Genomic DNA, 25,889 nt, shown 5'->3' on the forward strand with positions numbered 1-25,889 from the left:
TCCGTCGATCGTCGTTCACATTCGGGCAAAATCGTCATTGTCAAATATATTTTATTGTTGTATGGTTTGTATTTTATTGTATGCAATCAAGTCAATCCAATTAGATGAGTCGAACACAACATTGCATTTCGGATTCATTATAATCGAAAGTATTGCAAGCGCCCTTACCACACACATAAACACAAGCATGCACAAATCGCGACAAATCGCAAAACAAATCCACTTTTTATTTTTTTTTTCTTCAGTTCCTTCTTACGAAAGATATGAGATTCAACGACGATTCCGTATGGTTGTTGGTTTGTTTTGTTTTTGCTCTGTCTTTCTTTCGTTCTTCTCGTTGCACTTGGGTCGATCGATCTGTGTGCTTGCGAGTGGTTTTCTTCTTTAATTTCATTTTCAATATCGCACATGCATCGACGGTTATACAATTCCGACATGTCGGGCAGAAACGTTGGTGCTATAATTGGTCTGCATTTTGTAGCCGACGTGCTCGCATTCGTTATCAGAATGCGACACAAGATCTAGACCCATTTTGAAATTTAATTGAATTGATGCAGACCAACCTCATTCAGCCGTGCTCGTCGAAAACGATCAACGGACGAAATGAGCACATCATGTTATGAGATTCTGATTCGTTCGTTCAATCTATGCTTCGTCCGTTGTGATTATTTTCTCTATCTGGCTCTTTCGCTCTTGATTATTGGTGTGTCACTGTTGAACTGAGAATTCATTCGCACATATACAGCACCTTCAAAGACATATTATTCAGATACGTAGTCATTTGGATGTGAAGAGAATTCGAAACGTTCAACTATCGGATTAAATGGTTGTTCAAGAAGTCTAATCGAAGGACGATTTTGTGCACAGTTCAAAATGAACTTCAATTAGTCGGACTAGGTTTTAGTGTTGTCGGAATTTCTTTCGATCCATCAATCTTCAAAGGCGTGAATGAGAAATGACGACTATTTTGCTTTGAAATACCATTTCTCTTCGAGTTTTTATGGGAAACAGATCATGATAGTAAATCAACATCAAACGTACAGGCGACACACTCAATCAAAACACTGCAGTCTCGAGTCGATATACAATAGCCACAACCAACCGGGAAGCTTTGCGCTGCACTATTTTTTAACGAGTGAAATATAGCGGAATAATGTGTGAGATTCATACGGATTTTAAGATCATTTAGAAAACATACAGCAAAATCATAACAACCGAATATCAGCCACTGTGTATCACATACACATACATCATACACACACACACACACACACTCCGTCTGAGCCGAATGAAGGAAAAAAATCCATCACATCGAATAACCATTTTGTGCTTAAATCGATTAAAATTATATTTATATTTTGCTAGCTGCAATAGTCGCGTTCGACTCGTCGGATTTTCAAATCGCACTAATATAGTCTTAGATTTTGTTGTTGTTGTTGTTGTTGTTGTTGTTGTTGTTGTTGTTGTTGTTGTTGTTGTTGTTGTAATACGTAATTTCCTACATAATGATTTTCATTAATTTATTTATATACATATTTTAATAGCGATATGAGCTTTTTTTATGGATTTGGCCAAACAAATCGCATGAAATATTATTTCGATTTGTACTTTTACGGCGGCAACGGGTGTTTGTCGCTGTGTTTGTGTTTCATTTATGCGAAGTAATGGTTATGCGCTTCCAAGGATGGCGCATTCATGTTGTCGCATTGACTATTTGTTTTATCTTAATTCGTTTGTCGTTGGCTTGTTGGTGTGCAGAGGCCAAAAATGATTTTATATGGCACTCGTTTTTCTCTCTCTCTCTCGTAAAACTACAAATTGTAGAAATATTAACACGAATGCGCATTACAGGGAAGCGAATTTTTGTTTGATAGACAGATTAAATATACGACACTCACCGAGAGACATCGATTGATGTCGATCAATCTGGTGCAACGGTTATATACGATATATGATTTTTCTCGATTTCAAATGAAAATGGTTAATTTTTTGTTAACGTGTCAATGGGTGATTGCCACTGGCTTTACAAAGTTTAATTAACAGCCACAAAATGAGAGTGAAGAAAAAAATAGGAGAAAAGATTATGGACAAAATCACTAAGAAATATTCACCAGACTACCAAATAAGGGTACGCAAAAGCCATAAATTGCATATAAATCATTGGACTTTGTGTTATGTGTGTTAGATGAGTACACAAAATAAACGAAAAATTCATTTCATATACGTTTGAAATGCGAAAACCAAACTGACAACTACCTATTATTGTCTTGGAGTTGCAGTTGTAGGTGGTTGAGCCACATTAAAGACTCGTATTTATCGTGACAGTTAAATTGAATAAAAATACTTAAAAAATGTTTCAAATGTTTCGATTGCGGTGACGCACTATGGGATCATTCCGAAGGCGCACGCTGTTGGTTGGTGTGTCGAGGAGGTCGATTCAAAATGCGAAATAGTGTCAAATACAAACCCATTTTTGATTCGCGTCAAATTGCCATCGCCACACCAAATTACGAGCTACTTTACACGTCCAATTTTTATTCGGTCGATGGCAACCGTGTTCTCTTTAATTGCACTCAAAATGATCGACTGAAGTATCAATTAATGTTGACACTAACGAAATATTTCGAAAAATAATACAATTTATGATCTTGCTGCACATACAGAGCCCAAAAACGCGCCAACTTTAGTCTCAAGTGCCACTGTACCAAGCTCTTTTGTCCATATCAAGCCCAAGACATGTGATTTAGTCACACATACACACACACACTCAATTCTGTTTTTACTTAACTGCAGCGACTGCTGTTGCTGCTCCCTGACAGCAAACTATAGACAGTTTTAGTCTGCAGAAGTAGAAAAATAAAAGCATATGAAATGACCATGCTATGCCAAAATGTGTCCATATTCTGAGAATAACGAACGATATTATGGGGTTTTTCGTCTATGCTTCGTGCGGCTTAGCGTCTCGATTACATGCACATTGCACATACTAAATTTAAATATGCCAGTGATAATTTTGAGCATTCCATTCAATCCTAGAAATCAGACACGGTGAACAAGAAACAGCACACCCAGAGAGAGAGAGAGAGAGAGAGAGAGAGAGAGACGCCGAATGCTAAAAGCAAATATCATTCATCGAATATGTAAATCGATTTGATGTTAATATGTAAAGGAGATCGATTTAATGAATGCATGAATTGATCTCCGGCCAATAAATGGTTATAACATCGCAAAACATAAAAATATGAACGACTGAAAACATGTCCATTTTGGCATGGTGATTCTCTTAACGTCGTTTGCCCTTCGGTTATCCAAAACTTCTTTTGCACACGGGTCATTAATTATACGAATGAAAATTAAATTGGTTTTTTAAAAACAAATTATGAAAATTCGAATGCTCGCTTCCAAAGCGATGCACTTTTCCTATCCACTCTGATGAACATGTGTTGTATTGCGCTGTTTGGATGGATCATTTGAACGGGTTGATTTGTGACGAGGCGCATGAATTATGTGAATATTTTGGAATAATATGTCTCATTATTGGCACCAAATATAGTCAATAAGATTTTTCCTAGTTTGTGCATAACTTAATTTGCTCGTCGATATATTTTATGTCGAATGTGATGTTAATGCTTATGTCGATGTTGATATATGTATTACGCGTAAGATTGGTTTCGAGTGTGCTTCTTGTGTTGAACTGTGCTCATATATGCAGCGGGAAAAAAAAGACTTTTTCTCTTCTTCGTCATGGTTAGCGCGCTACCGTAATAACTTTTAGTGAGTTTAGGCTTGGGCAACAGTGCTTTTTTTCTGTATCGGTCTTTGTCATAAATCTCCTTTGTGAAAAAAATATATGGACGAATGATATCGAAGCGGGACATGTGTTGAGATTTGTGGATATTCTTTTTTGCAAAGATAAGCCAGTGGCGAGAGGCGATAACGGTAGTGAACGAAGGAGACCCATTTCGAATCATACTGAGCCAATTTTTTTAATTGACAATATTTTATATGTGATGAAGTGCGTGTGTGTGTGTGCATGTATGTACCATTGAAAAAGAAGGAAAAAAAAACGCCACGGCTTCAACCAATTTATTTCATGTTACCTGATCCACATTCGGTTAAACGTTGGCAGGAAATTCATTTCTCACGATAACAACAGACACAGCTGCCAAATGGATTCGAAAATATGTGTCCAGATGTCAAAATATGTTGGCACAATGGAAGAGACAAGAGACGAACAGATGAAGAAGAAAAAAACAACAAATCTTTAAATCGATTGTGGTTTTTTGTCTCTCTTTTTCTCTCCTACTCTTCAATTCCATAGCAAATCCCTTTCGTTTTGTGCAATGGTTTTGGTCTATGCGACGACTCTCACTCATATCTCGCTGTTTGATCGTTGCCTCAGAGGATCGCTGTCACCGGTAAATGCAACTAATCGAGTTTCTAAACGATCACAACAATGTGATTTTGAATAATATTCAATTAATCATCGATATCAGTGAACGTAATCCTTGTGATACTTTTCGGCTTGTTCCCATCTCCACACTCTCTTTCACTCCATTCATCTCAATACGGTTGGGTTTGATTCATGCGTTTTGTCTTTGTGCCACAGCCACTTTTAGTGCTGCGGCAATCAATAGACATAATCTCATCTCGTTTCCACTGTCACCTGAGCTCATCATTTCTTTCTCAATGTAATAATTGTTTGAATAAAATGGTAATACCTCGTTTAAGTGCACATAAAAACGTGCTCGCTTTGTGTCTGTCACGATCTGATATCTCTGTTACTGTAAAAATGGATTAGAGCGATAAGTTTTCGATTTGGCTGATACAAATCATTTTTCGTTCGCATTTCTTTTGTGGCCATGAGAGCGAGCGCTCGCGCGCGCGCCTGAACGCTCACGCCTCAAAACCCAACAATAGCATTCGGCAATGCAATTTTTTTTCTTCTCTTTATGAAAACGGAAATGATTAAAGCGAAACTGATTTCTACAAAATGTTCATCTGATTTCTGATCATAGATGACTTAACCTTACACCCATGAGTTGTTTCCTTGTGTCTCTATTTCATGTGCCTTTCTAAATCGTTTCGATTACTTTTTTTGTTTTTCATCTCGCTTCTTTGGTTGCAGTCATTAATCTGTCTGCGCATATTGGTCTCGATTGTACGAACTTTTAATTAGTCGTTATAATTCAATAGAAAGCTCGTGCGCGCATGCACGCTGCACATAATTTGCAAATCGGGAGAAAAACAATGGATGCCAATTGGTGCTGTGTGACGACGGAGAAATGCAAGTGTTGTAGAAATTCGGTAAAACTTGCCAATTTTTCTTTCCAACTTACTATTCGGCAAGCCTCCATTCGTCGGGAGGAAAATTGTAGTTTCGAATAAAATTGTGCATACTAATCAACGTGATATGTCTTGGAGTATGAATACGCGCGCGCGTGCGCTCACGGTCCGTACCCATTGATAATGATTTCAATAATAATCAATTCCGTTCGAGTTCGAGTCACGCGCATTTCCGACCGAAAAATCGAATCGAATGCAATGAGGAAAGATAATTTGTTTTGTGGCACTTGAATTTTATTTCAGAGATCATTACCGATTGTGTATGAATAGCGTTGTTAGAGCACAAGCAATATATATATCGTTTGTGGTGCGTCTTTTGTGTTGAATAGTATTGCGCTCTCGGTTGGTAGCCTCCGGGTCGTTTTATAGCACGTTATCTATTGCGTTAGAGGCGACTTTTGTGTTGCCGATTCAGTTTATTTTTCTTCGGTTGTTGTTTTTGTTTCTCCTCCATCAATGATACGCAGCCAATAATTTTACAAAGCAATTGCAATGTTAGAATTTGGTTTGTAATGCCCGTTTTCGACTGCATGCATTCATGCGCCTCTTTTTCTGTGCTTCAATAAATTTATCGCTCTCAGGGACTAGTTTTTTCTCTCTCGATCAAACCACTAGAATGATCCAAATGCATTTTATGCGAGTGTGCGCGCGCAAACACTGGAACATACCTGATGACGGAACAATCGGAACACATTTCAAGCGCACATTTGCCGCGTTTGTGCAAATAAAAACCAGTGATAATAATAAATTTCCACGAAATGAATCTTAAGAATCACACTCAGTTCGTTCGCATTGCGTATTCGATATTTGCTTGTTCACTGCGACACTGAGCCAACTCTCAATGTTCAATGAGATGGTTCTGTTTGTGTCTTCTTTCGTGACATTCACAAAGCTCGTTTCTATGATAAAAAAAAACACCATCCAATTTAATTACAACCTATGAAATTTAGATTAACGCACTAAATTCACCTCAAATCAAAGAGACATAGAAAAAGAAGCGAAATGAATATGGTTAAAAAAAGCGGCGGCAGCAGCAGCAGCAACAGCAATGACACGCCGATGCTTGGCTAATGTCACGCTTACATGCATATTTGCAGTAGCATAGAATTGAATGTTCATGCACTTACATAACATTGCATTTGCTTGCGTTTACGATGTCCATGTGGTGATTATCATTATAAAAAAAAGCAAAATCTACCAGCAATTGGTTAGCTTTAATTGGCATTTAAACGTCGCACAATCGTCATTTTAAACTGATTCGACTTCGAAACGTATCGATGGCGTTGCCGTTTTTTTTTAGTCTACTCTTCTTTTCTTTCCATATTCCCACTCCATGCGCATTTCGATGAAACTCTATCAGCTTAACAGCATGAAGACATCTTTAAATGTTCCAACACATACACATTATGTGAACTATTTGGGTGCTATGATACCTACAACCAGATTGGGCAAAACATAATGATGCCGTTTTTCCGAAGCTCATTGAAGCTGATTTGGCCAAAAGATTCATCTCGTGTGCTTGCCCATGACTATGATAACGATGGTTAATATAATAAATTATACGTTTGCGTTGCGTGATCAAGCTAAAATGATTTACCTATTTAACGCGTGCAAAAACCGCAATCTCTCGGTGAGACTGAGTAAATGCATCGTTCAATGAGGGAGAGAGTGTGGCAATAAAACGCGGAGAAGAAGAAGAAGAAGAATAAGGAGAAAAACAATCTGGATTTGGTTTTTCTTTGATCATCGAATTGAAGCAGAGTGAGAACTTGTACGAATTGATAGGTGGTGTTTATGTGTGTCTATATGTATGTGTAAACGGAAAATTGCAAAAATTCAAAACACTATTATCAAGCTAATTCAAATTGTTCCCTTTATCCATAAAAGGCACACGGCACTGCTTCATGTCAATGGCACTTAATCTTTTTCTTAGTGCTTTTTTTCTCTTCTCATTCTCTGTTCCTCAATACACCGCATGGATTCGGCGACAAATTCGTTTCAAAATCAATTATCGGACGGGAAAAGCTTTACTACTCGCTTCAAATTAAAAGTGAAAATGAAATGCAGCTGATGTCAAATGTGGCAAAGCACGGCACAACACAACATAGCGCACACACACACACACAATACCCGGTGTTGTTATACAATCGAACATGCACAATATCGTGCTAACTGAATTTCAATTGATTTATAAAACGTGTAAAGTAAATATACAAATTTCCTGCATTCATATGTAATGCAAGTGATGATTGTTGTTTAACGTTGTGCCTCTGTATGTTTGTACATTGATATGTATGTGAAATTAAAGTGAAAACTCAAAACAACCCACTGATATACATTTCCTTGAGCAAACACACCACAATGGTGAAAAAAAGAGGAAGAAGAAAAAATGAAAAAAGCTCGGAGCAAAATTGAACGTGTGAATATGGCGTCAATTTCGATAAAATTCGTTGTCAAGCTAGTGGAATGTATTATTTAGAGAGGGCTTACGTTTAACTTCAATTATACGGCCGTTTAATCTCGTCTAATTCATATTTCAAGAGGTCGTTACAACGTTATTGTTTTTTCTTCACTCGCTCTCTTCGCTGTACACACCAAATGTTTTTTTTTTTGCTGTCGTTTTCTTCTTCTCTACGATGTACACGAAATGCCAGAGAGATGAACGACATTCAAGTGTATTTTTTGATGATGTGACATTCCGTTCGGTCTTGAACTTTTTTCTAGTGTAAAATGGTCGTTGGTTTGTTTGATCTTGAAGACTGGGAAAACTTTCTATGATAAACGCAATCGACGTGAGGCGACATCGAATCGACATTAAAAAAACACAGCTAATTCGGGTGACAAACAACAATGTACTCTCATCGATGGTCATTTGAAGTGTGACCCTGAAACAATGTGCTGGACAATGACGGAACACATTTAAAAAAGAACAAAAGAAAGAAAGAGAGAGAGAAACGGAACAAGAACATATAATTCGAGGAATAAGTCACGATTTGATTATCTACACCAACTGAGCGGCACGCTTTGATGGAGGAGCAATGCGCGCTCAGATCGTGAAAATCATGTGATTTATGTGTGGAAACGTGAAAAATCTAAAACAAAAAGAGAACACGAACAATCATATTCACGACCAAATTGGCACGAAAAATTGCGATAAATAAAAAAGTTGGCGAGAAAAAAAAACACTGGCAGACTAAATTGAATTGGTGCCGAATTTGGAAGGGAAAAAATGTATGTCTATGATTTTCGGTGAATCTGCTTCAAATGTTCGCATTCAATTGCCAAATGCAATATGAATGAATCGTTTTTATTTTTCACCGTATAATAATCGCATAATCAGTAATTGGAATCGTTCCCAGCCTAACAAAACTAAGGTGAAAAAAAAATTAGTCGTTCGCTTGTGCACCTATTTAATGGTGGTAGACGCAAGTAATGACATGATGCCGCTGATAAAACACAAGTTCTATGATGGTCAAGTGATTCAATAAATGCGCCAGTAAAAATAATGAAAGGAAAACATGTCATTTCACTCCGTCGGCCCCTCACTTTACTCGAAGTGTGTTTTTCATATATTTCAACGCGATTTCATTTATCGATTACAACAATAATTTAATTTTGGGTCAGGGCCATCGAAATATTGGGTTTATTTTTTTTCTCTTTTTTTTTCTCTTTATTTTACACACATATCGACATAGAAATAAAAGTGGAGAGAAATTATGGGGAAAACAAATTACATTGGAATATTTCATATGGTCACATGTTCCGTCGTCTGTTGTCGATTTTCACTTTCGTTTGCCACTACTACCGCCACCGCCACGCTTAGACACGAATCTAATGGCCGATAAAAATTGCGATCGCCGCTTCAATAAAACGTCCAACAGAACAACGACCACAGTAGAAAAAAAAGAGAAACGGCATACACACCACTATCCATATCGTGGAAATATAATAATGCATGTTCTTATTATGGGGATTTTCACGTGATATATGCGCGCACATTCAATCACATAGTTTGTTCGTATGTGAAACGGTTCTACTTTTTTCGCTATATACCTGCGACCCAATTAAATGCATGGACTACTTCTTCATTTGTGATGAAATGAGTGATACCAAATAAAAATAGCCGCAATCATTCAGCATAAAAAAAATTAATATAGAAAAAAAGTCTAGAGTCATTGGGCGCGAGCATATGTAAATATGTAAAATTGGCATATTTCACGCACTACTGAATCTGAGTCTCTGGGTTGCTTTCTGAAGAGGCATTCGTGTAAAGTGGAGAACAATTGGCAAACATTTCACAGGCCAAGAGCTTTCCATGCTAATTCCGTTCGTATATTTTTTTTTTGTCGTTATTAGTCACATACACACCGCATATTTGTTGTTGTTTCTTTTAACTCAACAAGCGCATATTGAGATCTTGATAATGAAATTGACCTATTTGCATTGAAATGTTAAGGCTGACTCCGGCTGCGTGTTTAGCCATGAGAAAGTCGTGAATCATATAATCGAATTGAAAATGATTCGGATTTCTAAGAATCTGGTTCAGATCCCACGTAAACGCGTGTGTGTCCTTTGGTCTAGGTTTTTTGTTATTGATAAGCAAATTTGGTGTATGTGAGTTTGTGTGATGTTGTTGTTGTTATACTTTCCACTTTAATGGGTAATTAGGACGATTTTGACGAAAACACTTTTTGCAACAAGTCCATTGAGAGATAGGGAGAGCCACAAGCAAGGGCGTCATAGAATGTAATTAGTAGAAGCCCTAAAATTCGCTGACGCCACCCGCTTATGCTTTATTGTGAAATAAAAATTTAACATATTGATTACAATATACTGTAGTACATTCTTGGAAATCCAGGACAATCAAGTTAAACCGAACATAGTTTTTTTCTTTCTTCTTTTCGGCTTGATATCTTTGTATATTACTATTCCACCTGTCGACACCGATTTTTCGCAACGTCACAAATTCAAATCAAATACCAAATTGAAAAACGTAAATTGATTTTCAGCAAAGCAATTCAATTCTAAATGGCTTTTGTTTTCAACCGTTTCTCTTCTCTTTCATTCTTTCATTTAATTTAGATCGAATTAGTAAGGAGTTTGAAATGACAACATGGAGGCGAGCTGGATAGAGCAACCGATTTCATGACGACTGAATTATAAATTTCAATCTACTTCCTTTTGACTTTAATGAGGCACACTCGCTTTACTTTACCAAACTTAACAGAGTGGTTTATTTGTTTGTTTTTTTTTTTCATTTTGTGTGTGTCAATGAAAGAAAATCGATTTCGTGAGTGCTTCAAAACGAATAATTCTATATACAACCGAAAAGAGCAGAAAAAATGACTTAATTTTAAATTTCGTCCAATTACACCGAAAATCAATCGCATGGTTTCTTTTACTATTTGTCCAGTTACAGAAAAGTGTTTGTTTTGCCGTGTGCTCTCGACACAATCACTCAAACGATTCTCTCAGCGCACCGGTTCAAACACACGTTGATTTTTTATTTTGATGTAAAAAAAAAATTCGTTTTCTGACAGCAATTATGCTGAGTACAATTTTATGACGCCGTCAACATATTCCATACACGCGACAACTTTCAAACTAAGGGACACCATCAGGTAAGAAGACAACAAAGTATTTCTAACTTAAAACCACAAACGAAAAGTAAAGCAAATCAAAGAAATGTTTTTTGATTCGCAAATGATGACACAAAACAAAAATGTAAAATAGAAGAGCTTCGCTAAATGAATTCACCTTCAGAGTGTGTTTGGTCTAACGCTCTTCATTCAAGTATTCAGGCGTGATAAATTGAACAATTCGAATAGTTCGCGCCAAGTTGATGGAATAGTTGGAATGAAAAAACAATTGCTGTTGCAAGTTGTTGAAACAGTTTCATTATCTTGATACCGAATACTTTGCCGGAACAAATGCAATATTTTTTTAACGAACTAAAAAGAAATGCATACATATATAACGCGCGGTAGCTGTTAGCACTTTGGCCCATCGTACATCATATGGACACGAAGTTGTTACAAGTAATTGCTGATAGTTTTTCATCGACAAAATTATAAATGGAGGAACTATGTTTTTTTTCGTGTGTTTTGTTTCTACGAAAAATTCTTCACAGTTCAGAAACCGTCGTCGGTGGTGTGTACAGACACAAATTCCAATCAAAAGTATCCACAAGACGTCATGTACAAGTGCATTAAAAATGTGCTTCGGTTGTATGACTTTTTTTCCCTGGGCGCGCGCGCGCACCCATTGCGCTGTATGTTTTGTTTTCTTAGTTGTTCCGATAGCGTGCACTCGGTACGGTATGAATGGTAGAGGGTAACAACTTCTTCGTTGGTTTTTTTTCCTTCTTCTATTTGTTGATGATTATTAGCTTTGTTGATTGCTACAATTATGTTTGGTTGTTGGAAGTTATCGGGCTTCGAGTCATGCATTTCAATCGTACAACGCGTGTCAAGCGAATGTTAAGTATTATTGTTCCACTTCGTTATGGAATCGACAGATTTTCATGCAGCTTATGATGTTCTCTCTGTCTTTCTGTCTCTCTATCTTCCATATGCCATCCGTTTAACACACCGGTCTAAGCGTTTCGGTTATAAAGTCGCTATTTGACCATCGGAATAAAATGGAATTTCATCAATGAATTGGACAAAAATCAATAATTCTATTCATTTTGAATGGATGAGTGTGTGTGTGTGTGTTTTTGGGAAGTAACGTGTAAGCAACACAAACGAAATGTATATACCGTGACATTTGAGTAACCAGCAAAAACAAAACCAAAACCGAGGGAAAATGAGCAGACGCAATCGTTATGTCTTCGATTTCGGCGGATTACCGGCAACTCGGTTTCTCGTTTGATTTTGGGGTAGACAATGAATGCGCTTTTGATTGAAATTGTTCTTTTCCTTTGTCATGACGGTCGCCAAATGACGGAGAGAGGCGCATACACACAATCGATTATGATTTGAAATTGATATTTTCGTCATTCATGATAATTTTTTCTCTCTGATTTTCCCGCGATACAAAAATGGCATTAATAAAACAAAGCTAAAAAAAGGCGAAGAAAAACGAATCTGGCACATTACATGTCGTTAGTGCAAGTCATACACAAATCATGTGTGTAATTGATCCAGAAAATGCGACACAAATAGTAATTGCATTGGTTATTCCACAATCAATCGCGATTTTTCCATCTCTATCTATCTCTCGGTGGCTCTGTGTAGATCTCGCAAATATTGCAAATATCAAATCAAATTAACAAAATGGAAAAAAGACGACGACGACGAAAACAAAAACAACAATAACAACAACAGCAACAACCGCAGCAACAAAATATTCTTATATGCGGTTTTCTTAATTATTACAATTTATGAACATTTGACATAAACAGTTTTGTTTACGTTTTTGGTTTCCGCCACAGTTTTTCAGATTCGAATCGTTTGTGGCGCGCGCGCGCACTCGCGCGATGGAGAGAGAGACACCAAAATGCAGCCACACCGCATTTATAGCATATGTGTGTATTGCTTTCGCTATTCAAAAAGTGTGCAGCATTCAACAGCTAGAAATTGAAATTGTGGTTGCATAACCAGTTTTTTTTTTCGATGGTAAGACCTATGCCAAAGAGAATAGACGCTGATTCGCGGCTTTGGTCTGGCAGTAACACGTTCAAAAATTGAGCAAAATAAAAACCAACAGCAACAACGAAGTGGAAAGAAGGAAAAAAAAACACAACAAAAACAGCCATGGAAAAAAGTTTGCTGCGATAAACTCCAGCGTCACTAACATAAGTTCAAGAAAGAAAGAAAGAAAAAAAGGCGAGTGACTGAAACGGGTTTCGATTCGCGAAATGGATTTGGTCCGATGTGGAGTGCGGTAAGAATGGAATCAATCGTAGATTCATGGTTATGGAGGCATTGGTATTCTATTGCACGTTTTTGTCTTACCAACGAAAAATTAAATCGATCTGTGTTGCATTCGCTGTGGACCATTATTCAATGGCTCGCCAAATCTTTCGTGTGAGTGCGTTCCAGCATGTGTGTATGTACGTATATACATTTGTTTCGTTAGGCTCAGTCAGTCGGTTTTTGTTGTTGTTGTTGTTATCGAATTTTCATTTCAACGACACAATATCTGGTTATATATCCATAGTGAAATGGGAATTCATATGGCGATCAAACTAAATGCAAATCCAATTGATATAGATGCATTGACTATCTCGCCTCTACCGTCGTTGTTGTCGTCTCATTGCACGATTGCACATATCATTTACAATTTTCAATATTTCACCATATATAAAACTTAATATACCCGGAGAAAACCTACACCGAAAAAGAGCGAGCGAGAGAGTGAGCGAAGAAAAAAACAACCATCCGAACCAACCCGACCCATTCTTCATCTGAACGCGATTTACGTCTATTGATTGTTGATTTCTTTAACGATCGCACAAAATGCTTATGTGATCTTTCTAAAGTGTTTTGTTTTTTTTCTTTTTTTTTGTGTCCCTCTGTCCTCTTTAGTTTGGTGTGTGCCTTCCGAGTGACTTTCTTTCAGTATCGCTGCGCTGATTCCGCGTGGCCAAGGCATTATGGCATCATGTTTGTAATTCCAAATTCAAGTAGTAAAATGTAAATAGCGGTAAATGTTTGTTTCACAGTTGACTTTCTTATTATTATTGTTGTTGTTGTTACTGGAATAGTCAGCTATTGAAACTGAAGCATATTCGAGACATTGTGCACATTAATTGAAATACGCGAACCGCGATTTGACAACCGGCAAACTATATAATAACAGACACAAAAACAATAAAAAAAAACAAACCAGTTTTATTATTCTGTACGTTTGAGCTAATCACCCAAAAGGCAAATCGAATGTGTGTGCCGATGTGTGTGTGCGCGCGCATTTTTTGTTGTTCACGTGACCTTTTATACAATGTATGTAACGCCGTTCCTTCATCGATGCTGCAATACACATAGATTTCCAATTGCATCTTGCGATGCATCAATAAAAGGAGAATAGATCGAACAAAAATCCGCCCTGCACACATTTTGCCTATTAACTATTAACCAAATTGTCGATTGTCATGTGGAAATGCAATGTCTTTTTTGTTGTTGTTGCAGGCGAACACGCCTGCGTTGATCAATCTTCTACATTCGTTTAGTCAATTGAAGACTTCACACTTGATTTTCGTTTTCGGTTAATTTATGGATATTATTCGATTTGGCTTCATGGAGGATTAAAAATCAATTTGATTTGGAATTATGAATTAGGTACGAATCAGCATTAGAATCTCGCTGGCACCATAGTCGGTGCCTATGAAGAAAGTCGACTTTGTGAGAAGGACGTTTGGTTATGGCAGTGGTAGAAAATCAAATTTATTTTCATGTTGAACAGACAACAACGAGAAAAAAAAGCGGTCGATTAAAGTATTCTAAGTTTATGATCACTGATCGGTGCCTTTTTAGCTGTTGCAGTCGCCAAATCTCAGTCATGCTTAAAATTCATATATGCAAACCACCAACTGGCTATATTTTTCGATCTGATTTCGTTCGTTTCGTTCGGTTAAATTGAATTTTGAATATTTCTGCGTGTAAAGAATCTCGGTTTAAAATAGTAAACTTTTTTCCCCTCTGCCTGGCAGTCTGGCTAGCATTTAATGGCATATTTATAACAAGAAAATCATTTTTACGTGCTACTGTCATCATTATTTATACACTTTTTTCCTCTCATATCTTTACGTTACATGTCACTTAAAATAATTGAATGTGGACGATAAGTTACGCTGGCTACCCGAGACCAACTGAAACCGGCTTCGAAATAGCTTACTAACTTAAAATGTACAGTTGTTTAAGTCATACATGCATTTCGTCATAATCGGTTTGCTCATTTTAAACTAAAACACTTTTTTCCCTGGTCAGAATTTATAATCTCCATGTCGCTCTCCTATGGCCATAGTTTCGAAATGATATAAAAAATACGGTTTTTTTCACCAATAAAATGTTAAGCCTCACTTATAATATCAAATAAAAATCCAAGTCGGTTTTTTGTCATCATCTGAGTTCAAAGTTAACGTGAATTTAATTGCGCCTCTTTAAAAAAAAAAGCGATTATGTTGAATGGCTTTGACCAAATATTCGATGATATTTCAAATGTTTACGGCAATTTCGTTAATTCCCACTGTATAATCCAATTAGTATATGGAACAGTGAAGCACCTTGATTTCCCTTCTCGATATTTATAGACACTAGTGAATTAAAGTGAAGGAGTTACGATTTTGAGACATAGACAATTTTCAGTATCGAATCGAAAATACATATCCGTAGTATTAAAGGGGGAAAATACGGTATTCACATGCGTTCTTATGAATACAACGGTGAAATGTAGGTGAACATTATTATCTTCCTGTGTATGAAACACTCGAGTGAGTTATTATGTTTAGTCATCAGCTCGAGTGAGAAATGTTTAGTGGTTTTTTTTTATTTCTTTGCATTCTGTTGTTGGCGCACTGCTATATTGTCGATGCCTTCAGATTGGGGAATTCGAAACTCGATCCAGTTACTAATCATGTAATTTTATGAATATTTCCATTGTGTCAACCCTTTTTCGATCATAAATATATCGTTTGAATGAATGTTTTAAATGAAATTAAAACAAGTAAAAAAAAAACCAACCAAAGAACACCGAAAAACCAACAACAATGCAATGCAGTTTCAGCGATTTATATTGATATATTCAAGGAAGACAAAACATTGTGTACTCACTCGATATAGACAAACGTAATAAATTTTATGCATACACAATGCCAAGAAAATGGTGGGCTGATGGCCGCCGATTTCATAAACTCATTTTTCATGTTCCAATTTTCTGAATTTTAATTGCAAATTTAAAAACAAATTCTTAAGACATAGCCTAACCATTTCCACGTCCAAACCAAACAAACAGACAATAGTTTTAATAACCAAAATCCGATTTATTTTATCGTTTGTGTCTTTTCTTTTCTCTACTGCCATTACAAAGTAACCGAATAAAATCCAATTCATTAGATAAGTGGGTTGCATTCAATGAGTCTATTCTTATTTTGTCTTCGGTTTCATGCCGACTTCATACGTCTTTCCGATGTAATTTAATAATAAGAAATAATGTTTATTTTCAAATCAATATCTAACCAGCTTAGAAAATGTACACGTCGGCGAAAGTGAGTAAGAAAAAAAAAACGCAGGCAGTCATCAAAGGGACATATTTCTTGAGTTTTGCTTACTAATCGGACGAGAAAAGCGTGTTGAGTTTTGCTATGGATTCTCTGAGAATTGTCAATCCATTGCCATGGCAACAATGCCGCCACTAAACTAAAATTACACTCCATTAAGTGAAGCGACAATGTAACGCTTTCGCATATTGACTTCTTAAAATATGACAAATGGTTAAGAAAAAACAACATTCGAATGGAAGTCGAAATTACATCGAAAAATATGGTTCAGTGAATACAAATGAATACCAAATTAACTCAGCGACATTATAAATAAATATGTGGAGAAAAGCATGTCTTAAATAATAATTGCGATTATTCGAGCTCAAAGCCTTAATTTAACTACATGCATGAGGGCTCGAAACTTTACACCAATTGAAAACAATGTTCCAATTGTAAGTTTCACGTAAGAGCCTTGCATGCGTCAAAAACATGAAATTTTTTAAGAAAACGTTTAATTGTTGATTGAAACTGTGGAATTCATTGCAAACAACTACAAAGTTGAAGAAAGTATGGTCTAGTTTTTATTCTGATAACATCTGAGCGAGTTTTAAGTTTTTCGAATAAAATGCTATATGATGGATGTTCATGTGAGGCCTTTGAATCATTGCAATGATTGTATTTGCATATTATGGATTGCATGGATGCATTGTAGAAGTGCATACAGATGACGGTTTTTGACACCATGATGCTGACCACTTAGTTTTAATAAAAAAAAAAAACGCTGAAAAATTACATGTAATTAACTTCTGGGCTTTGCAAGTTTCAGTTGCTGCCGATGAATACATTAAAGTACTCATCGTAGCGTTACAAAAAGTGCATACAAAGTGTCTAAATGTAATAATATATTGCTTTGGGAAGCCGTTTCTATTTCGAGCCATTATTGGCATTTAATTCGATTTTTTTTCTAATATTTTCTTTCCCTCCTCGTTCAACGCAAATGTGTTTGCAATCGTTGCGATGTATTTTCAGTGTTTTGAACTATGTTTGACTTTTTCAACAACAGAAGGAAAAAAACAGCAGAACCATTAATGATTCGGGAGACGAGGCGAAATGATGCAAACAGCAATGGATCGTTTTATGCTGTTATTAGAGAGACACCATCGACATAAAAGAGGCGCCAATGTTTTGTTACTTGTTGATAAAAATTGCACACACGGTGTTTGTTGTTTGCAGCATTGACGATGATTCGGTTCAATCGCTAATTATTTGTCTCGGTTATGCTGACGGCAAAATATCGGCACTATCAAAAAGTTATTAGATCGCATTCTTTCTGTGTTTGGTTTATTGTGTGTCAATAATGTCTTGTTGCCAATGTTTTGGAAAGCATCAAATTTGTTCGCTTTCAAAATGTCGGCTGTTGCCAATGCATATGAGGCGGATTGATGGTTGAGCGTATTCGTTTGGTTAAGCGACATCATTCAAACGTGATTTTGCCATTGAAAAGTGCCATACAACGTCATCGATCGATGCGACTATCTCGAGCAAATCAATTGTACGATGCTCGCAGTAGCAGCAAAATGTTACCAGTCACCATCAGATCCTATTTTTTGCTAGAGAAAGAGAGAGCTCAACTCAGCTCAGCCTAGCCGAGACCAGCCCAGTCAACGAGATCGCGCATGCAAATGATGACATAAAACGCACAAATACACCCGCAAAATAGTCATGTTACATTGAATGCTAGGAGTCAAATCAGTCACGTTTCACCATGCTGTTGTTGATCTTCCCATTTTCAATGTGTTGTGCTGTGTGCACTGTGCATGCATTTTTTTTTCACTCTGTGTTTCTTCTTGAAATTCCAACAGGGAAAAAAAGCCTTTGCTGCAGCATCTCTGCAATTTGTGCGCAAATGTTTGATCCCAAAGCATCAATTTCGATCAGAATTTCGTTTTCTTGCTTCTCTTCAACATCATTCTACATCGTTTCCCATTAGTTTCCCGTCGATTGAAACTCAACCTTTCAGAGTTACTTGATTTCATTGTCTTGCAACTCTAAAATGATTTTTAGGTTGTCCAAAGAAGAAGGAGAAGTAAAAAAAAACCTGAATAGCACAGCAGCAGCGTCTTATGCCGTTGATGCGCTAGCTCTACTTTACCTCCTTTCCAAAATCGTTGAAAATTTACTTAAAAACCGACTTCTGTTCGCTCTTACACCGAACAATAAAGTGCAGATGCATCGGGCGGAATGAAGCGCGCGCGAGAGTCTCGTTACGTCCGGAATAATAACTGTATCAATAACAAGGTATTTCGCGGAACATGTTGTGGTTGGGCATTTTCTTGGCTGGCATCAAAAATGAAATGGGACTTTATTTCTAGTGGCGGATCATTGGCATTGTTTATTTGCAAGATGACAAACTCAAACACACACACACAAAATAAAGAAGAAGAAGAAAAAATATAAATGCAGATTCCGCGATCAAAATAAAATCAAATACTAGTTGCGAATGAATAGTAAATAAATCACCGCAATATAGCCGATTGTACTTCGACACAAAAGATGCGAACGATTCATACTTCTTTTTTGTCGTAGTCGTAGTCGTACTCGTAGTCGTCGTCGTCGTCGTTGTTGTTGTTGTTGTTGTCTTTGTCGTTGCTGCTGTTTCTTTGTCCCCGTTTGCCATTATTTTCTTTATTTTTCGAGCGTTGCATATTCAAATGAGGAAGTAGGTGTTACACATGCCTATTTTATTGCAGGAAAAACATAACGTTTTCAGTGTATGTAAAGAATACTAATGTTTGAGGCAAAAGCAAAGCACTAATGCTTTTTGGCGTTGTTCTTTGCGAAATTGTCACTTAGCTATTATGTTTGTGAATCATTTATGTCCAGAGAGAGAGAGAGAGAGAGCCATTAAAAATGGCAGTTTCTCGGGAAGATCGCTTATCTCTCTTATTTGCTTGCACCGATTGTAGAACATAAGCATTATTCAATGTGTCTAATGGTTTATTGAATGCAATTTATAAATTGTTATAACTTCCACCCACGAAAAAAAAAAACATCTTTTCGAAGATGTTTTTTCTTCTTCTCAGAAAAACAGAACGAAGGCAGCAACAAATTGTTCTCTCAGCCTTTCGACGACTTTGTATTTTATTCCCATTGTAGCCAGTAATTGTTTCAGTTACGAGAATAGAAACGGAACGGTCAATATAATTAAACTTTTACGGTAAAAACCGTTTTGCACGCGCTTCACTCTGTGGTTTTATGCGAAAATGCTTTGCCGCAGGTCAATTTTCAGGAGGTAGAGAGGCGCACGAAAATGATTTTATTAAGAATTTTGGCGGAATTGTTTTATTTTTCTGCCGGAAAAAAATAGAGGTATTTTCGCCTGAGACATAAACCCAGCATTGCGTGACTTTTTTCCATATCCATGAAAAACGTTTTGGATCTATTTTTCGTTTCAATTTTTTTATCGATGAATACGGTAGAAGAATTTAATTTCCCATCTAGTTAGCTAGAATTTAAACGATAATTTATGTGTAACATTCTCACGAATTTTTTTTTCGATTTTTGCGCGCGGCTGATCTAAATGGAACAACAAGAGGGACTCAACGACGAAAGAGTTGCAGGAGAATAAAAAAAAAACAATATGTTATTATGCAATTTTTCATGCCAATATTCTGTAGATAGAAGGAGAAAAAAATTATCTTTTCTATTCTGAGCTCCGTGCACGGATCTTCTTTCGTGTTTTTCTAGCCCGTCTAATTTAACTGTACGTGTTGGTTTTTTTGTCATCGCCTATCCACTTTAACGTGAATATAGTGTAAATTTAAATGCTCACCACGCAGCGTTGTTTTTAAATGGATCGGTTCGATGATGCCAACGTACTTGAATACTGGAAAAATCGAACGACTAAACGCTAGCAACCACGATTGAAGAAGAGAGTTCGTTGGAAAAGGTCAAATCAATACAAACAACTATGGAAAAAAAGATTCTTTTTTTCTCTTCTACACTAACGTTTTAATCAAAGCGCCTCAACGATCAACATTGTGATCTTGGGTTGGCAGTTAGCAATTGAGAATATCTACTCATTTCACGTCAATTGGTTTGGTGTGTTTTTTCTATCGTTCTTTTTTCGTGGAAAAAAAGATCTATTTGAAATGAGAAAAAAAGTCTGTGAGTGAGAGGGAGAGAAATTGATACGCCCAAAAAAACCTTTTCCAAATCTATGGCGTAGCCAAAGAACACAACAACTTACAAGGACAAGCCCACAAAATTGGGTATCTATTACGACGAATGATTTCTATTCGAGCTAAAAACCGAGAGAGAATTTGATTCTTAATTTTACTGTCAAACGAACGACAAATTACTTTAATTTTTTTCCATTTCATTCGTGCATCGTGGCGATAGGAGTCTTTTTCGTCGATATACAACTGAATGCGCGGAAACAGACAGAAAAATAGACTGCGCTTAGATAGGCAATCACAGACGATCATTGCAAGTAATCAAAAGTCTTTGAATGTTGATCGGTGGCGTTCTTTTTTCTCCTTCAGTTTCTAAACTTTGCATCGTTTCGATTGTATACATCGTTGCTGCATTAATTGCAGATGAAGCGCAAATTATTGGTAACAGAAAGGAAATCAAATAAACTCAAAGGCACGAAAATGGCGAAAATAACGAATCCCATTTAAATTTTAAAGTATGCACGAATCAACAGAGGGAGAGAGAAGAAAAATACTAAAGGAATAAGTTGCAAGCAGCTCAGTGAAACGTTGAATCCGCATAGTCCATAACATTTCTAGCGCTCGTTCTCTCCCTCTCTCTCTCTCTCTCTCTCTCTCTCTCTCTCTCTCTCTCTCTCTCTCTCTCTTTCGTTCACTCTCGCGCGCCTGTCTACGGAACCGTTGAAAAGCAAAACCGAAACACACAGCGAATTTAGCGTGTATAAACTATAATTTTTTATTTTGAAAATTGTAGTAGAAACTTAAGTGCATTTCAATTATTTGTTTGCATTTAATAATATAGCACTGTAGCAAGGCCTATTTACATTTATCTGAAGATACAGTGTATGCAAAAAAAAAGAAGTTGAACGGGAAAAAAGCTAGCACCATAGAAAAAAAGAAGAAAGAACGAATAAGTTGCGCAGCCGAACGATGAACAAAAAACAACAACAACAAACAACACAACATTGAGCACAGTGAGAGGAAGAAAGAGAGAGCGAAGGAAAATTGGCCACAGTTTGAGCAAACGACGCGATCGTACATAATAACAACAAGGAAAAAGTGCCTAAAAGAACGATGGACTTGAAAAAAGAAAAAACAAGCAAGGAATCTAATTTATTCGGATGTTCAACTCATCCGAAATTAGAATTTCGTTTCGCACACGTCCAGTACTGGAACAAATTCCCTCAGTAAGCACTTACCAAGGCGCACACACACACACACGAAAAAAAGCGCAAAAACTGTCTGAATGTGCTGTTTCTTCTATGTTTTTTTTTCTTCTTGTTTTTCTCTCTGTTTTCTGTAAGTGTATTACTTAACGCTTTTCGCATGTTGTTTGCAGTCAAATTGAATAGAATAAAGTTAAATAGAAATTCCTGGCGAACTGAATGACGGTAACTTTTGAAATGAGAATTGCCACAATGAATATTGAGTCACAAGACTTGGTCCAAATCTGGTCTTACCTGAAATCGTTTCTCTCATTGGCAACAATATATGCATTTAGTTCGATGGAGATGCGTATAATGCGAAAAATTGCCTAGGCTTTTTTCCCATCTTTTTGTTTCTTTCTCGTTCTTTCTCCCCAGTGCCACATTAAATTGTTTGACGCAGAGAGGAGTTAAATTTGCAACGCAATATCGCAAGGAGTTGTAGTTATCTTTTGATATTTGCGTCACATTGCAAATGCTTCAAGCGCAAATTTCCATTTGTGTCGTGAAATCGAAATAAATAAATTTTCGATTGGCAATTTGTTTAACAATTCTTCGAAAATGTTAGGCATAATTGATTATGTGCGAATGTGGTTGGTTTTCTTCTGTGTTGTTACTTTGTCTCTTTTTTCGTTTCTCTCCTTGTGTGTGTGTGTGTGTGTATGTGATTTGCTTCAGTTTATGTGCTTCTACCAAATCCATCGTATTAAGTTTAATTTACCTTATACAGTTTCGTATTAATTTGTTGTTCCTTCGCTCGGTCAAATCCAATAGCAGCACACATAAATCATTTTCTGAATAATTTATATTGCATTGAAATGCCACATATCGTTTTCGACTTGAATAAGCCGAACGCATATATAGCTACTGCAATTTCAAAGCCAAATTTGAATATCCACCAATGGCTTCTGGATTTAGCAATAATATTACCACCTTTAAGTGGCTTTTTTTTATCGTATAGCAACCGACAAATATCGTCTGCCACATGCCATGTGTATTAGTTTCGATTTGGTGCGACTCAGCCAAAAATCTGAATACAACGGACGTATGCTTAAGTGGAATATATGTAAAGGTTTAAAATTGATGCTGTCTCAAACCATTTCAAAACCATGCGTTTTGACACTTTTTCTCTCTCTTTCGTGAGAATTGCACTCGAAAATGATTCACTTAGCATTTGCTACTCCATCGAAAATTAATGGAGCTTCGGCTTCTTGAGTTCGTGATGACACACCGTTCTCTTCTGCCATTTTCTCTGTTCTCTGAAATACTTCAAAGTTTATTCGAAGAAAAAAAAAAACATTTGGATCTGATGATTGATCTTTTCATGATGTTTGCATTAACACATTTGAGAATGATTCAATCGTAGATCTCTCTAGACAAACAGTGAATCGATCAATGAATTGGTCAATTAATTATCATTGAATTATGTGAGAAAAATTGAATAAAGTGTTAAAACGAAAAATTAATTGAAATTATAAAAGTTATTGATTTTAAATGAATGTTCAGAATAATTTAGTACAGAAATATCTCAATTTCAGTTCAAGACAATTGAATGTTTGAAAATTGCTTTGTTGCTAATTGATTATCAAAGGCTATGTTTTAAAATGATTTATACGTCTAGAATGATATCCAATGCTTGAATGTATTAATTATTGGGGAGCCAACGAATTTAAATCATGACTGACTGACAAATTGAGCATGAGATAGCAATAATAATCTGCGAAAGCCGGTGACCATTTGGCTTAATGAATGGCACATATCGTTTACCCAAAAGAATTTCAGTACAACGACATAAAAACCCATTCAATATTTATCAATCTTAATACCAATCTCCGTGACGTTAATATATTAAAAAATAATCAGAAAAATGGCGCCTAAAACATTCGATCGCAGAGCACACAAAAAACAGCACTCAAAAAGCCACGAAATATAAGTGCATGTGTATGCGTCTTTGGTTTTTTTTCCTCTCTTGCAATCGGAACCAAGCGTGCTTGAAATGCAATCGAATTTGATTTTACTTTTGGAATACATAAAACATGAAAATGCAAGTAAAATATAAAGTGAATAATGAATATGAGAAAAAAAATGAAGAGAAAGAAAGAGGGAGAGAGAGAGAGAGAGAAAAAAAACTCAAACTGAAATGAGACGGCGGTCCAGCGGCAGCGATTACGACGGGCGATGCCCATAACAGGTTTTATTTCCAATACTTCATATGAAAAGAAAAGTGTAGATAATGTGATTTTTTTCTTTGTCTCTCGTACATGGTAGTAAAAACCATAATTCATATGCATGCTTTGCATGCATTGGATTGAAGTGCGGTGCGAGTGCGTTACGTGTTGTGTTCGCAATTTGTCATTGTTCGATGCTTATTTTTGAGCGTGCTCACATCGTGTGTGAGTATGGTTGTTTCTTCTTCTTCTTCTCTTGTTCGAATTTTTTCTGCAAGTGTTGAACATCTGTTAAGATCTGAAGAATAAAAGTCTCTCAAATGCTTCGGTAAATTATTGACAAATTGCCCAATGTGATCGGCCAATTTCAAAAGCGCTAAATCTAATCGACGAACATGGTTAGGCTTCGAAATATTCTGTACGATTACATAACATACAATGAGATTTCACCGCAAAACAATACAACGTTCGTTCACATGAGAGATCTTCGACGAATATATACATATATGTGGCTTATGCCATCCGTCAGGCCGTATTTTTTTCTGTATGTGAACCACTCATCGTGTCTCTTGTTGTGCTTCATTCAATTGATGTGCCAAATAAAGAATATATGTATATAAATTTGAACAATCCGAAATTGAGGAGAAAAAAAAACTCACTTGAAATGGTTTAACAAGCGTCATAGTCTTGAGACCGAGTGTAAGAAGACAGAACAAAGAGTGCGTAAGTGATAAAACTGATGTGGGCCTTCGTTTCAAACGTACAAACAACACTTGAAACTTAGTTTTTTTATAAACAAACGGCCACAAATCGTAGAACAGACGGCCGAATCAACGAGGCAATTCATCGTGATTCGGATGATTCCACTTATGTTTGCATATTTGGACCAATACGTGGGTCTTGTTTGTTCTGTTCATGCCGTCGCTATCTACTTCTCTTGCAACCAAATTCAGACTGTAAAAAAAAACAAATCCAGCCAAAAATTTAAACCAAGACGTACAACATCACATGTCATAAGGCAGTAATAAATCATTAACAATTTACAGTCGAGTTTACGGTCTAATTGTGTTTGAATGTAAACTGCTCGAAATCGCTATGACACAACACACATGTGAACAGACTGTGGTCAACATTTTTATTTTGTATGAACTTACTAAAATCACTTTGAACACCGATTTTAACATGTTACAATGCAATTACTGCTCTTTCTTCTTCTCCGCTTACATGCTCTTAAAGAGTGGAATTTTTATCGCAGTGATTCACCTGTGTGTGGTGAAAGCATGCGAAATTGTCAAACGAACATCCATCAACATGTTATTGAATTAACCGACGAAATTTAATGAGTCAATTCACCAAGTCTATTAATTCTCTTTTGATGGATTCTTTTATGATCTATACTAAATTTGTCACATATGCAAATTCATCGTTAAAATGAAATTAAACTACATCGTCTATACGTATTGAACGTAACCCGTGATCGGTGTTTTGCACTCCAAACAAAGGCTGAGGTTTTTTCAATTCTATTTTTCTGGGCATCAAGTTTAAGAAATGTTACGTGCGAAATGGTTGAAGTGCGACAAATATCTGGGAATGGGACACGTACACAATATTCATCATTTTAAGTAGAGATTCAATTTTTGAAATGTAAATTTATGCGATTTTCAAAACGGTAATGAACCATTTCTTATAGTAAATAAGTGAATGATTAGTCAAATAACAAATCACAAAACTTGTGACAAGAATTATTGGCCAAATT

At 36.4% G+C, this 25,889-nt stretch overlaps 1 protein-coding gene across 4 annotated transcripts in view; it reads left to right on the plus strand.

The window, feature by feature from the left end:
• LOC129578559 (cadherin-86C) overlaps nt 1-25,889 on the plus strand; it is a 52,213-nt gene that overhangs the window by 13,491 nt on the left and 12,833 nt on the right. For all 4 annotated transcript variants that reach the window (XR_008689116.1, XR_008689117.1, XM_055467320.1 and 1 more), the window contains exon 2: nt 10,429-10,967. Coding sequence is in view for 2 of the 4 variants with exons in the window: in XM_055467320.1 (XP_055323295.1) it covers nt 10,909-10,967 (59 nt within the window). In the remaining 2 variants the exon portion in view is untranslated. The remainder of the gene's footprint in view (nt 1-10,428; nt 10,968-25,889) is intronic.

Source organism: Sitodiplosis mosellana, unplaced genomic scaffold (genome assembly GCF_009176505.1).
Source record: "Sitodiplosis mosellana isolate CC-2019 unplaced genomic scaffold, AAFC_SMos_1.0 Smas_scaffold_6226, whole genome shotgun sequence".
NCBI classification, from domain to species: domain Eukaryota; kingdom Metazoa; phylum Arthropoda; class Insecta; order Diptera; family Cecidomyiidae; genus Sitodiplosis; species Sitodiplosis mosellana.